Source organism: Carex rostrata, chromosome 25 (genome assembly GCF_964058835.1).
Source record: "Carex rostrata chromosome 25, lpCarRost1.2, whole genome shotgun sequence".
NCBI classification, from domain to species: domain Eukaryota; kingdom Viridiplantae; phylum Streptophyta; class Magnoliopsida; order Poales; family Cyperaceae; genus Carex; species Carex rostrata.
Window position 1 is genome coordinate 5,921,717 of NC_135942.1, and position 16,017 is coordinate 5,937,733.

The 16,017-nt window shown below is 36.3% G+C and overlaps 2 protein-coding genes and 1 long non-coding RNA gene across 7 annotated transcripts in view; 1 reads left to right on the forward strand and 2 right to left on the reverse strand.

Moving 5' to 3' along the window:
- The window catches only part of LOC144576354 (mediator of RNA polymerase II transcription subunit 15a-like), a 50,171-nt gene that overhangs the window by 10,834 nt on the left and 23,320 nt on the right, over positions 1–16,017 (reverse strand). The gene's annotated exons all lie outside the window — the stretch shown is intronic.
- LOC144543573 (uncharacterized) overlaps positions 1–16,017 on the forward strand; it is a 42,138-nt gene that overhangs the window by 3,293 nt on the left and 22,828 nt on the right. The window lies entirely within an intron of this gene.
- On the reverse strand, positions 1,180–6,955 carry LOC144543880 (mediator of RNA polymerase II transcription subunit 15a-like). Its single transcript, XM_078292333.1, has 6 exons — positions 5,458–6,955; positions 5,066–5,133; positions 3,584–3,658; positions 3,030–3,251; positions 1,343–1,456; positions 1,180–1,209 (listed from the first exon to the last, which is right to left on the reverse strand). Exons 2-6 carry the CDS (start codon positions 5,123–5,125, stop codon positions 1,180–1,182), a joined length of 501 nt encoding a protein of 166 aa, XP_078148459.1. The 5' UTR covers positions 5,126–5,133; positions 5,458–6,955.

A 16,017-nucleotide genomic window follows, 5' to 3' on the forward strand; every position in this document is an offset into this window, starting at 1 on the left:
CCATCTGTCGTGTCAGGGTTTATACCATTCTAAATATCCTGACACCTGATTAACAAAAACAATACGAAATCAATATCACAATACTGTCATTATCGGAAAGAAAATCAATGATAAGACAGTTACCACAGTTCATTAGTCTTACAGTCACAATTCACATTTATTCAATATCCCCTATCCAACCGGTATTGGATTCAGTTGGGGCCATTCACCATATGCGCATAAGGGTCCTGGAGTAAAGTCTAGTAGCTAACTAGACTTTACGTATAATAATCTTTTTTCTCCGCTGTATGGAGGTTCAAAGATTTCAGTATTCAATATTCATTCAATTCAATCACTGTGGTCTCAATCAATCATTTGCAATAAGAATCAACCAATCGATAAACAATATCAACATGACAGTCAACGGACTTACCTGTAATTCAGTTTCAGTTGTATTGGACTATGCATATGATGCAACAGTTCAATCAATGCAGTCAATCAAATATTCAAAATGCACAACGAGTTACGATTTAATTCCTAGTTATGAATCTCAGACTAATCCAATAACCTCGCACCTGATATCGTAGGGCAACAGGTGAGGTCGCTAGCAGTCCATTCTTCCTGAACACTCTGTATCATCAGTCTCTTTCTTAATTATGCCTATATCATTATAATATATAATGATCAATACTTATAATCATTTAGTGCAACAAAACAATTTACTTCATTTGAAGTTTGGGTTATTAGTCAATATTTAATTAACAAAAGTACCCTTACTAATTAATGATATATATATATTTTTTTTTAATCATTTACTTATACCCTTAATCATTTCTTTTAATCGAATCGAATAAATTTCCAAGTCCATTTATGTTCAAATTCAGTTCAAGCAATTTTTATCTTTTATGAGCTAAGCCCGAAAGTCAAGTCCAATAGTTCAAATATTTATTACTTATCACATTTCCCTTCATCCAATTAAAGGTCCATTAATTAATTCAAATTTCATTGATCGGGATACTTCCAGCCGAGTTTTTAAAAAGTTTTCCTTTTCTTTTCAATTTGACCCCTCTGACAAAGGGATATTACCCAACCATAGGAATTTTACAAATTTTTCCATTTCATTTTATACTTTCTTACAAACCAACCCCTGATAAACCAACACAGTACATCAGTATTAATGACAGTTCGGTTTCAAGCCCTCTAGGGATTCAACAGGAGAAAAACGAAATACTAAAATTTCACAAATTTCAACATTCAAGTAAGCTTTGTTAACATGTTTCACAATAAAATAGGCTTTCTTACTCATTAATTTACAAATAACCTAATTCTTCATATAATTGAAGAAAGAACAAGAGAAATATACCAATAGATGTGCAACATGTTCAAGGAAAGAGAGAGCAACATCCAACATGCTTGAATCATAAGGTTGTTCGGCAACCAATTCAATTTGCACAATAAAAAGAGGAGGCAAAGAAAGCTTCATAAAAGGAAAGAAAATAAAATGGGAACCTTCTAGAGGTACACGGTGGAATTTTAAAAGAAAAGAAAGAGATATGGGGCTTTCAGAAGAAGAGAGAAGGAAATAGAAAAAAAAAAAACAAGAAATAAGGTCATGTGGGTCCCACTAGTCAAAGTAAATAAAATTCATTTTACTAATTTAACTAGTTAAGTGAGATTCAAGTAGGTGTATGTTTCATCCAGTGACCAACGCGTGGACTTGTGCCATTTGTATATAAAGTTTGCATTTTTCATATTTAACCTTCATATTTCCAAGCTTTGCAAAATAGTCCAAATACAAATAAGAAGATTATAAGTAGGGCTGCAAACAAACCGAACCAAATCGAATTGAGCCTAGTTCGAATTCGAATTCGAAATTATTTCGAACCGAATCCAGTTCGAAATTGAATCAATTTCAAACTTAAAAGGTTAGTTCGAATTTGATTCGAAATAATTCGAACTAGTTCGATTTGATTCGAAATTAGTTCGAAATTGAGAGCAATTCCAACTAGTGTTAACCGGCCGTAGATTCATCATCTCAGGCGTCCTCCGTCACCTCCTCTGGTGGAGCTCTCTTTTAAAGTTTACGAGGACAAACAAAGGAGGAAGAAGGTTAAACGGGGTGGACCTCTCTTTTTAAGTTTATGATCGTCTGTGACTAATACCAACCAACCATGTCATGAGGTCAAAGTTATTTATTATGTTCCTCTAGGTCTATAATTTTTCATAGTCTCGGTGCCACATAGGATCAGAAAAACAGCCAAGAGGTCACACGTGAAAGCTGTTGTTTATCGAGAAAAGCAAGGTCATACTTTTCTACAATATTTCCTCTGCAATTGACAAAATCATGATCTCTATTACCATTCGCTTGCCAGATAGATAAATAGAATAAAGACTAATTGGAGAGAAACAGCCGAATGGAATTGGGCCTGTTTAGATTCGCGAACCTATCGATTCGAATTTGTCTGGGTTCGAATTCGAATTCGAATTAATTTCGAATCGAACTAGTTTGAATTAATTTCGAACCGAATTACTTTCGAATCGAATTTTTTTTGAACTTTTCCGAATCGAACTCGAATCGAATCACGAATTTCGAATTTTTTGTGCACCCTTAATTATAAGTATTACTAGGTGTTAAATCCTTAATTGTATCTATTAATTTGTTTTACTTTAGCATATTCAAACATTTTAGAATTTCAAATTAACAACATATTTTTCAAGAAAGCAACTTAATTATCATGTCTGCTAAATAAAATTATATATTTCACACTAAAATCCAATTTATTTTACTTAAAACATATTCAGACATTTCATACATTATTTTCAATTATAAATTCCATATACATATTTTGCGAAATGTTACACCCGCCCTACCCGTCAAGGGTACACGGGTACGGGTATAGGACGGGTAGGGTATGGTTTTTGAAAAAAAATACCCGACATACCCGTACCCGTATACCCTAGTACCCGTCATACCCGTACCCGAGACGTACCCGTACCCGTCCCGGGTATACCCGTACCCATACCCGTACCCATCCCGGGTATACCCGTACCCGCCCGCCCATTAAACCCCTACGCTGAGGTGCCTTCTTGTAATTCTGGACAACACTCTGGATCTGCTTTTCGTAAAGAGATAACTTGTCTTTCAAGCCTATCTGCATGCTGTGCTTGCCAAGCTGCAGCACTGCCATCATGCTCTCCAGAACCATCTTATACTGCTTCATTTTCTCAATCGGATCCCCACGCCTAGCATTCGGCGCTACTAAACTATCCAGCTGCACCACAGACAAAAACAGAGAGAAATTGGTTACTAGCCGTGCCTGGTCATTCTGCAGTCTGACAGGTAAAAACTTGATACCAAACCGGTTACTCTTAACACCATTATTGGGCCAACCTACTGTCGGTAGTGAATTGGGCTTTATTGAGGAACCAAAGAAAAAAATCAGGTCAAAAGACTTCTGAAAAAACAAAAAAGAGTACACAACAAGTTCTTCCTAATTCAGTACCAAAATAGCCAGGTTAACTACCAGTATGAGTAGGTGTATAATTCATAAGAGGCCCAGAGACAATTTAGTACAATAAATCAAAATAATTGGAAAAAACATACTTGACTAAGCATCATTGAAAGCTTCTGATGGATCTCTCTCAGGTCAGCAAAGTAAGTATCCTTCAGATATTTTAACTACATAGAAGGAACAGAAGAAAAAGATACCAAATTTCATCAGAGCACAAAAGCAAATCTTCAAAATAAAAAACAAGGCATATGAGTAGAAGCACCCAAACAAGTCTAGTATTGACATAGGATTTTACATCCATCATATTACTGATCAGATCGATACCAGTCAGGGGCGATCCATAAAGGTCCAGGGGAAGGCACTTGCCTACCCCTGGATTTGAATTTTTTTTTTTGACCCAATACAAATTAGCCCAAGTACCTACCCCTGAATCATTATTGTGCCTACCCCTGGGCCCAAAAATATTTACATAGCAAAGCCCATGCTCTGCTGCTGGTCCGCTCCGCTGTTTTGTTCGCTAGAGAAATGAAATGTGATAAAAAAATTTTAAAATGTAGCAACACAATCACACAAGTAAAATAAGACTTTGGCATCCACTACTTGGCATCCGCTGTTTTGTACACAACAAAGAAATAAAATAAGACTTTCTATTTGCTTCTGTTCCGAGTCAGAGAGCAAACACAAAGACCGTCTCTTCTATTCTTATTTGCTTCGATTCTTATTTGCTTCTGTCGTCGCTGGAGAGTGACAGAGAGTTACGTGCCAGCACGCACGCACCTCCGCCCTCTTCATTTGCTACTTTTCGCTGCTGGGACCAGAGAGTAAAACCAAAAAAATCGACTTCATTTGTAAGATCTCGATTTCTAGTTTTAATTAATCAATTGAATTAATATTTGCATAAGTCATGTAGAATTAAAATGGTTTGGTGAATTATTGCTTGAATCCTTGAATTTCACACTTTAGTGCTATATCAATTGAATTTACTCGGTTTTAGTGCTTTATCAGGAATTCGAATAATTAATAAACTTCTTGATTCGCATTTGGGTAAATGTTGATTGTTTGGAACTGGTACAAAGGTTTCTGCTTTTTTGCAACACAAGGGTTACAGGCTTCCAGCATAGGCAATTATTATTTTTATTTTTTTTTGAGTTCCCCTAATTATGGTTTGGGATCCAGGGGTTTAGAGTTTCATTCAGGCTCTATCAAGAATTTTTCACCTCAAAATTCAATGCAATAAATTTATACTGGTAAACATAAGACAACACCAATTTACCTTGTTATTTTGCCCTTTATCATGGTGATTGTTTTTTATTTAGTAGCCGCTTAGTTAATGGATCTGAATCTAATTAACTATTCGAACCTGTTTAGTGCCCTACCCTGACGGAATTCCTGGTTCCACCCCTGATACCAATAAAACTGTCTAGTTCTGATACATACAAACCTACAAGTTTAATTATCCTGAACAATAAATTTGCTTTAGATCTTTGAAACATGATTCATAAAGAAAAGGTGCTCATAAATGACAATTAAGATCACAGCCAATTCAATCTATCAGATGAAAGTAAAATAAGTACCCTTTGGTAGATCTCCTCCTGCCAATCTCCCGGATTCGCAGTCTGAGCTGTGGAATCCATTGATGCAGCTGAAGATGAAAAGAAAGCACAATTAGTCAGCGATTCTAGAAAGAGGCCAGAAACGGAGCGAGGGGGTGGCCAGCTGAGGCTCAGACCACCCGCTATTAGCAGCGTTTTGTCACAACCCAATATGAAACTTGAGTACTTTTATAAGTTCTATTTGGCAATCTAAGCAACTGGAACGGATTGAAAAGAAGAAAAAGAAGAAAGAAGAAGAAAGTAACAAAGAAGAAGAAAAGAAGGAACAATTGGTAATTTTCTGCTTGGATAATAGTTACAGATATTTTCTTTTCTAATATATTATAATATCTTAAAGGAGAATGGGGTGTTACATCAGCAATGAACAGTGACATCCCCATTCGTTGCCGTCTGATGAAAGATGCGCGCATCTGCTTATTTTCACCTTATGTCATCTCCCGTCATCAGAAAAAATTAAGTTGGTGTGCCTCACGAATTTGCCTCTTCTGCCAGGCGTCGTTCTCTCATTCTTGATGCCCGCCACGTGCTACCCCTCCGCTACGTGTTCTTCGCAGCGTTTGCCGCGAGCTCCCCGCTCTTTCTACGTTTCCCGTACCCCGATGACATTGGTCCCAACTTTTCCAATCTCTTCTTGCTGCTGACCTTCTCTTCGTTTAGTTCTTCCCCTCCCTTTCTCCTTCTTTACAGGCCGCGGGCGCGCTTTGCTTGGGACATCGCTCACCATTTCTCCTTCTTTCTCTGTTTTGTCATCTCTTCTCCATTTTTCTTCTTAGCAATTTGAAGACAACGAAGCTCCACCGCAGCAATACAAAAGGAAAAGCTCCGCCTTTGTTCTCTAGCTTTCTCCGACGACTCCTACCACACAAATGGTGGCTATCTGTGCTTCATCTTGCATGCTCTCCTGCCGAGCTCTCTTTCTCCCTCCAAGACAGCCGTGTCAATCTCTCTATTCCAATACCCTAGCTTCCAATAGCTTCAATTGTTCGTTAAGGGTTTGCGCTTCATGTCTCCTCTTATCTCTTCCTCTTGAGAAATCTCCAAGAGAACCTTCGTCGCCAATGCCTCCGGCAAGGTATTTGTTTGATTTACTAATATGTAGCTATTAATTTCTTCATTGTTGTTAATTTTACCTGGGTTTAGTGAGATACTGATATATGATTATTCAGAGTGCTCTGAGTTTGGTCGCTACCACAGCTCCAGATTTGAAGCTGAAGAAGCTTTTGAGTTTCGACCAGGAATTCATAAATGTATGTGTACTTTTTTAATTAATGTATTTTTTCTGACAAGTGATGATTAGTCAAAGTTCTTTTAATTAATGAGATTATTGATTTGAATCTTGCCATATCATATGTAAATACCAGTACAATTTGGTTACTGGCAATAAATTATTTGTACTAATTCACTCCCAAGCCACCTAATGTGTTTTTCCAACAATTCTTACTTTTTTATTTTCAAAAAATGACAGTACAAGATTGTGATTCCTAAACTGTGTATATTATGATCCATATTTAACCTATTGGTGATAGCTACAATATTTCCTTGGCAAATATTTATTCTGTCAGTTTGATAGCATCAGGATTTCTTGGACTGTAATTGTTATTCATTTTAGTGATTGAAATTTGTCAACTAAGGTATGCAATTTTATTTGCTATTATTATGAAAACCTTATCACCATGGTTCCAGAAATCGGCCGATTACGAGTCAACTCGGAATCGGCCGTGTCCGATCCGAGTTTCACCCGAGTTTCTCGCCCGTGCGAGTTTTTCGGCAAAACTCGGATGAACAGTGCTTGACTCGGCCGATTTTTCGATTTTCCGGCCGATTCAAACCGAGTTACACCGAGTTGAGCCGATTCTCACTAACCTGGACCGAGTCTCAGCCGATGGCTGTGTTGTCGTAGGTCGAGAAGTGATTGAAGCTGTGCTGTCGCAGGAGAAGTGATTGAAGAAGGCGCAGGCGCAGGAGAAGGAGAAGGAATTTTAATCGGCAGTGAAGAAGGTGCGGAGCAGGCACTGTAAGAGGAAGAGGGGGCGGAGGGTTTGGGGGGGTGGGGTTACGCTACAAGTGAAAGAGGGACGGAGGGGGGGTGGACTGGAGAGGAAAGTGAAAGAGGGCTGGACCCGAATTTTTGATTAAATAGAGTTAATTCCCTTCCCTCCTTGCTCAATCGAATGGATCAAATGGTTCCAATTTTCGTGCTAGATGCATATCCAACGGATGAAACAATTCCAGAATATTATAGAGGTTCTAATTGATATGAATTGAGTGAGTTAATTGGATTTCAATTGAAATTAATTTGAAAATTCGTTATGAACTATTCGAACTTTATCGTTTTAATTTATAATCCGATTAATTCAATATTAAATTATATATATCCAATTAATTATTTATTAACCAACCTAACCGACTAAATTTGAAATTTTATAACTCGTAAAATTCTAATTAGAATCACATCATAATAATTCATCATTTAATTATAGATTTAATATTTATTTCAAATACACGTTTCGATCCTATTTAGAAAAAAAATTAAAAATAATTTTATTTGTGATGTATACTTAGTTAGTACATTGATCAATTATTATCTAATTAATAAAATTTTAATTAGTCGTAATTTGCAAAATCGATCGTTAATTATATGTTTAAATTTTTCAGGTCATAACAGTATTTATTTTAATAGGTCGTAATTTGCAAATCGTTCGTTAATTGGGGGTCTCAATTGGCGCAGGAGTCCCATTCAAATTTTACAATCCGCCCCTCCTCATGTTTGCTAAATGTTTTATTCAATTTTACTATTTTATTTTAGGGGAAATTGTTTTTATGCCACTCCAAAACTTGAAAATTAGAAAATTGCCACCCAAAAAAATCAAATTAGTTATTTGCCACTCTAAAATCATTCAATTTATAAATTTGTCACAATTATACATCTCATATACATATTTAATTAAAATTATTCTGAAAAGTATTGTATAAAAAACATATTTTGATATTTCCAAAATTACCCTTCAATTGAAGGGATCAAATTCCTGTCTCCAGTCCCCTTCCCTTCCCAGTCACCTTTGTCTCTCTTTCACCCTAAACCCGACAGAACCTAAACCCCTTCCTCCGCCAGAACCCTAAACCCGATTCCGCCCCCCTTCTCCGCCAGGCCGACGTCACCTCTCCTCCGCCGAACACCATGCATCACCATCGACCACTGGTGGAGAATCACATGACGTCCTCCTGAGATCTCCACAACTTCGGCCCAGCCAAGTCGCTCCTCTCCGTCGCCGATGGTGCCGTGCCTCAACTGTGGCCACAAAGTGATCAAGCTCGTGAGCCAAACTCCATTGAATCGAAACAAAGTGTTTTACAAATGCCAAAAAAACACAACGGTTTGTTATCTTTTTCTAGTATTGGTTCAAACGGTACAAAATTTGGTATTGGTTCGAAGAGGATAATCAGTGATTTCTTTGATATTAGCGATTCTATTCTAGGTTTCTGACTGAACTTGGATGGTTTCTGATTGACTTTGCATACCTTTTTTCTATTTATAAATCCATCTACGAAGCAAACTGGATTGTAGGCCAGTTCCAATTAATCAGTTGAAATTCAAAATTTGTCCAGCAAAAAATTTTTTCAGATCAGATGAACAGATTGGATTTGTCCAAATTTGGTTGTCAGTGAGTCAGGGACTAAAATTCAATCCGGATTGCCCAATCTGAAATGGGTGGCACATATTTTCCAAGGATGTTTCAATAAATTACATATCTACATAGTTCTCTAATGCATTTTTTTTTGTATATTGTTTTATTTCATGGAATCTCTATGGAGTGGGGATGTATGAAATTTTGTTCAAACTGAAATGACATTCTGCACTTACCGGAATGTATCAGTACTATCAATACTTGCTGGTTTCATTTAGTATATTTGGTGGGGCTATTATGAAATTTACTTTTCTTTTTGACATATTATGATTTTTACAAAGGACCTAAGTGCATAATTGAAGTGAGAAGAGAGTTATGCTTGGACTCAGTGAAAATGCATGAAAAAACCTCTACTGGTACCAAAAATGCATGAAATAACCCCTTTTGACAGATCAGTCAGTGCAGACTAATCTGAAGACCAAACCAAAAATCTGTTTAAACAGTTAAATAAAACACAGAAAAACAAATGGTTTAGAGTCAAATTTTTCATCATTTGGGTTTTTCTACTATTTTCTAGGCAATTTCAAAGTTGGGACGTCTGAAAATCTGAAAATACTGTGCAAATGACAGTTTTGTCCCTGAAACAACGGAGTGATGTCGAGCATGTGGTATCAGACGTTCGTAGAAATGAAGCTCGATATGATGTTGAGATGAGAGAATGGAAGAAACACAACTCTCGCCTTGTTAAATTAGTGGAGCAAATCAAATTTCTCGTTGCTATCATTGTCTTGGTGATGATGTTTTAATTGTAATGATATGCAAGTAGCGTTGATGTTTGGATGTTATAATTTTAGGGTTCTATTAGACTTTTAGGGTTATGTTTTAATTTTAGTCACCTTGTTTAATTTTAGCTACCTTTTATGTTTTAATGTTAGTATCATTATTTCACATTTATATTACAGCTTCAATGTAAAAAAAAAAAATTGTTGTAGCTAGTCAATTTTTTCTTGTTGTAATTTGAGCTAATTTCATAAGCTGTGATTGACAAGGCAATGTAAAAAAATTGTTGCAGCTAGTCAATTTTTTCTTGTTGTAATTTCATAAGCTCTTACAAGCATCTTTCGAAATCCACGATTGAGACCAAGCAGTTCTTACAAGCATTGCAAAGTACAAGTTCATACTGAAACAATGTAACTAATAAACATGAAAAGCACGAGCTTTCTCCTTTAACTTCACTTCATTTAAACTGCTAATTTCTTGATTGATGTCCCGTAGCTTCCTTATTATGCTACGATGTTCCTTATCAAGGAGAGGGACAATTGAACACTCTCTATGTACCTACATTAATTAAGTAGAATAAAATGTATTCTTAGCTATGAAAAAAAAGACAATGAAAAGGAGCATTTAGCAAAAGTAGTTCATTGACACATTTAGCAAAAGTAGTTCATCGATAATGGTAAGATTGGGACAGTACTTGTATTCTATGCTTATTACAATTTCTTTGTCAGAGAATTGAGAAGGGTCACTCTCCAGCCTCATATTCTCTGCTTCTATGTAAGCCTGCATACAATTTGAAACTTCAATTGCAACTATTAAACAAGAAAATCAAATTGCATTTATTAAACAAGAAACTCCAATTCCACATGATTCATAGAATTCATGCACCAGCATAACCAGCACTGACAAAACTGGCATTCCATCAAGCATCTGTCACGCACCACCACCAACTGTAGGAAGCAATGCTGCACTACCCATCAGGCATTTATCAAACACAGCTTGGTATTTTCATCACAAAACCATCTCACGTTCATTGTATCTCCAAGATATTTCGACATCTCATTATGGCTTTTCATCAAACACCTTGGATACAAGCAATGCAACTCGCCTAACAGTGAATAGATTTTGACTCAAAAACAAAAAAATAATAATAATTTGACTAGAAGTTGCCACTGAAAGTAAAATAATTGTTTTGACTATATGTTAATATATTTCAGTGAAAGTAATTGTTTCCGGTAATAAATTTTTAATGTTATTATTTTGAAATCCAAGCTCAAATAATGAACACCCAATTCATAAATTCTATGATGTTGTTCCCGGTAACAAAAGCATGCAGTAAAAAAATTCTATGATGTTGTTCCCTACCTGGTCAGAGGAGAACTGGACACCCAATTCATAAAATGAGTCGTAGAGAGCAAGAACTGAAGTTGTAGAGAGCAAGAAAATGAGTCGTAGAGAGCAAGAACTAGTGGCGGATCGGCAGGAGGTTCGACGGAGGAGAGGTGACGTCGGCCTGGCAGAGAAGGGGGGCGGAATCGGGTTTACGGTTCTGGCGGAGGAAGGGGTTTAGGTACTGTCGGGTTTAGGGTGAAAGAGGTGAAGAGAAGGGTGAAAGAGAGGCGAAGGTGACTGGGAAGGGAAGGGGACTGGAGACAGGAATTTGATCAAATTGAAGGGTAATTTTGGAAATATCAAAATATATTTTTTATACAATATTTTTCAGAATAATTTTAATCAAATATGTATATGAGATGTATAATTGTGGCAAATTTATAAATTGAATGATTTTAGAGTGGCAAATAACTAATTTTATTTTTTTGGGTGGCAATTTTCTAATTTTCAAGTTTTGGAGTGGCATAAAAACAATTTCTCCTTTATTTTAGTGTAATATTTTGTCAGCTTTTTTACAAATTATTTTTATCAATTTTTTCTTATTTTTTGGTTACAAAACAAGACTTCTGTCAAAAATACCCGAGTTACCGATCCGATTCTTCCGATTACGGCCGATTCATCCGATTCTGACTCGGCGATCAAAAATCCGATTTCGATTCCGATTCCGATTCCGATTCCGATTTCCGGAACCATGCTTATCACTCCATTTGACATTCATCTGCACATATTTATCATTCAGATATTTAAAAAAATATATTGTATTAATTCACCCCCAAGTCACCGAATGCATGCTTCCAAAAATCCTAACTCTCCTATTTCCCAAAAATGACAATGTTACTTCCTGCATTTGAAGACTGATTCCTATACCGCAAATATGAAATTTTACCGAAGGAACATGATGTCTCCACTTGCATGCATACTTAATGTTAAGCATAGTAATGCATGCTTAGTTCAATAAAAAGTACAAATAAGTCCCAAAACTTAAAATTGTTTGCCAATTACTATAGCTAATAGAATTCCAATAAACAGTGGCGGAGCAAGAAACTTGGTATTTTTTTAAATGGGGGACTGGATAATATGTAGTGTAATTTTGTTTATAAGAGGGGCTGGAAAGCATTGATGCATGGGAAAATTACAAAGTCTAATGGACAAAATTATAAATTTTCAAGAATTGCTTGACAGTGAAACACTAGTAGATGCAGAGACTTATTCCCTAAATTTAAAATTTCAGGTCAAGTTGTCTGACTATATCGGAAAGAAATACATGATTTGGTTCTCCTACCCACTTGACTTCAGGTTTGTCTGCTCTACTGGTAAGTGGTTACATCAATCCTTCTGTGTTTATAATAATATATTTGCATTGCTTTTATTTGTCAATGTCGACAGGTAAATACTGTTATTGACTTATTGTCGCTTTACAAAGATTACTGCTTTCAGTGACCGCCATTCAGATTTTAAGAAGTTGAATACTGAAGTGCTTTGTGTGTCAGTTGACAGTGTGATACGTAACTGTGCACTGATACCATTTGAAATCCCTTTTGTTTGCTGAACTAAACTCAAATGTGCAAATTGCGTTGCAATTAACTAAGATAATTTGCAGTTCTCGCTGCTGTCTTGGGGTGAAACTAACCAGAAATCTGGTGGGTGTGGGGATCTGAACTATCCACTCATCCGATATCACCAAGTCAATTTCAAAATCTTATGGCATATTAATTCCTGATCAGGACTCGAATTTATTTTATTTTAGTTGGGTATTTTCATGTCTTACTCTAGAATCTAGAACAGAAAAATTAAATGTGATACTTATCTTTTTGTAGAAGGTTATGCTTTATATGTCTTGCTTTTAAAATTTTTGATATACTTGCAGGGGTATCAATGAATTTCTTCCTGTTTTATTTATCTCTAACAAAGAAAGCTTATTTCCTTACTGTTTCACTAATACGATCTCTGTTTCATGGCATCATAAATTTTGTAATTACCAGGGAATTGCGTTAAGAGGTTTATTTATAATAGATTAGGAAAGAGTAATTCAGCACTCAACTATCAATAACCTTGCTATTGGTCACATCATAAATGAAACCGTGAGCACTCTCCAGGTACCTTCCATTTTTCTGAACTATTATTTTTTGAATTAACTATCAGAAAGTTTGAACTTAGACAAATAGAAATATGAATCCGTAGCACAGGTCAATACATAATATGCATATTACCATAGCCTCACTCTTTCACTTCTCCAAAAAATTTTATACAGGCAGAAAAGAGAACAAGCAAAATTATCTTTTCAGCACCAAGATATTCATTGTTTAATTGGCTCTGCCTTAGATGCATGGGGTGAGATTCATGCAAGATTGAAATGAAGAAATTGTATCTCATTGTACAAGTTCAATTACCCAACTGTATCTGAAGGACAAGTTTCAGAAATCATTTCTCCTAAGTACACCACAACAACATACATCAAGGTACTTTCACCTATGTAGTTGAATTAGTTCTTATTTACATCAAAGTACTTCTGATATATACAAACTGTTTAGTTTCTTAGACCACCATAGAATACTGATTATGTTTATGAAGAGTACTTACATTATAATTAATAGTTATTCATAGTTATTGATACAATATTATTTTTACTTCGGATTACGATTGAATCAAGCTAGCAGATAATAGTCCCCAGTATTAATAACTATTTTAAGGATTGCTCGCACTATTTTAAGTATTAATAACTTGGGCATCAAATCACTGGTTTTTTTTTTGCAGCTGTATACGGGTTAATACACACTAAATTGGTAGATTGAGAAATATGAGTTTAGACTCAATTTCTATGCCTGCCAATTATTTGTTAATTCAACTTTGAATCAAATCCGGTTGACTGAATCAACCTAATGTATTCTCCCATTTATGCAGCACTGACAACAACAGAGCAAAAAAGAAGAATAACTGAACTATCCCGTTGAAAACATGGGTCTCCATCTGAACAACACTTCCAACTTTACAGTATAGTTCATACAAGTTCACCTATGTGGATATAAACTGTTTTGGATTTGTTGTCCTCACATTATTATATGAACGATTTTTTTTTCTTCATTACCTCAATCATCATCACCTAAGCAAAGTGAAGCTTCCCACAAAAATTAATTTCAACATATTCCAATCAAAATTGAAATTTTAAACAACTTCACATGGGACAAATTAATAGGACATATACCACTAAAATTCACCTATATACATCATCATACATAAAAAACTATTGCGGCGTAGCCGCAACTACGCATCTAGTGTATAGTACGTCTAGATCCTTCTAACAAAAGTATATAGTAAAAAGTAACTATAGTTAAGCAAAAGGTAATGTAAATAACTTCCAGCAGCTTCTTTTATGAAGCGCAGCCCATATCCACTTTCTATTAGCAATTCAATTCAGCCCATAAAAGACTCATTTTTCTGGCCCATGCTCCTTCAACTTAAACTACTTCTTATCTTCTCCTTTAATCACTTGAATCGTGACAGTGCCCTCCTCTTCAATTCCTCCTCGACCTCGAGGAGTAACTCCAATTTCAAAAGCTGGGAACTTTTTCTTTATAAATTGATAATCTTCCCAAGTTGATTCTTTGTCAGGCAAGTTGGACCACCTAATTAGAAGTTGAGCCACAGGGGTACCATGTCGGTTGACAATTCTACGATCTAACACCGAAACTGGTTCTGCCTTGAACTCCCCGTTAGGACCCACCAAGGGTAACTCTGGGCTCGCCAATTGCATGCCCGACCTCTTCTTCAGCTGAGAAACGTGAAAGACAGGATGTATTTGGCTTCCCTCGAGTAATTGCAACTTGTATGCAGCTTCACCGATCTTCTCCAAAATCAAGAAGGGACCGTAATATTTCGAGCTCAGCTTCAAACATTTCCGTATAGCAACTGAAGTTTGCCTATACGGCTGTAATTTCAGGTAAACCCAGTCACCAACCTCTAACTTTCTTTCACTTCTACCTTTATCTGCAAAGAATTTCATCCGAGCTAGTGCCTTTGTTAACTGGTCTTTTAACCTTTGCAACATATTAGCTCTCTCTTTCAAATACACATCAATTGGCTCAAGTGAACTAACTGGAGGAGACCCCAATTCAATGTGAGGAGGTGAGTAGCCATATAACGCTTCAAAAGGGGTACACTTAAGGGCAGAGTGAAAGCTAGTGTTATACCATAATTCAGCCATAGATAACCAGTGATGCCATTTTTTTGGCTGTTCATTTGCTATGCATCTCAAATAAGTTTCCAAACATTGATTGACTCTTTCACACTGTCCATCGGTTTGAGGATGATAAGCTGTAGAGTAGTTCAATGTGGTACCCATGTGTTTGAAGAGTTCCTTCCAAAACTGACTAGTAAAAATTTTGTCTCTATCCGACACAATTAATTGCGGAAGTCCATGCAGCTTCAATACATTGTCCACAAATAATCTAGCTACAGTTTGAGCATTATAAGGATGTGACATCCCTATGAAATGTGCATATTTTGATAGTCTATCAACTACTACCAAAATCACATTTTTGCCCTCAGATTTTGGCAATCCTTCCACAAAATCCATTGCAATACATGACCACAGCTTGTTTGGTATTGGTAAGGGTTGTAACAGTCCGGGTTTTGCCACATTTTCCCCTTTATTTTTCTGACAGTTGTCACACTCTTTCACAAACCCACAAATCTCTCGCTTCATACCTGGCCAATATAAGACTCGTTTTACTCTTTGGTAGGTCGCATGCATGCCAGAGTGACCCCCTATTGCTGAGTTGTGAAGCTCCTCCATGATTTTCCTTCTTACTTTTGCACTTTTCCCCACATATAACTTCTTTTTTTTTTTGATTAAGCCGTCTTGTACTTGCCAAACCTCATCAATTTCTTAACTGTTTTGGTCTTCCTGTAACAGTTTACTAGCCAAGTCATCTCCCACATAGCTCTTTCTTACCTCTTCCTCCCAAACTGGTTGTACTTGAGTGATGTTGGTTGCATAAACTTGGGTTTTTAATTCCTCTAATTTTCCTCCTCTCCTCGATAATGCATCAGCCACCACATTATGCTTACCCTTCTTGTATTGAATGCTATATTCCAGTCCCAAAAATTTAGTTAGAGCCT

Bases quoted from the DNA above. Each gene is read 5' to 3' on its own strand.
- LOC144543880 (XM_078292333.1), bottom strand. From the start codon at position 5,125: ATGGATTCCACAGCTCAGACTGCGAATCCGGGAGATTGGCAGGAGGAG. The intron at 3,252-3,583 runs GTATGTTTTTTC...TCTGTGGTGCAG, and splicing joins TTTCAATGATGCTTAGTCAA to CTGGATAGTTTAGTAGCGCC. The intron at 1,457-3,029 runs GTACGGGTATAC...CCTTTTATGAAG, and splicing joins GGGGTTTAATGGGCGGGCGG to CTTTCTTTGCCTCCTCTTTT.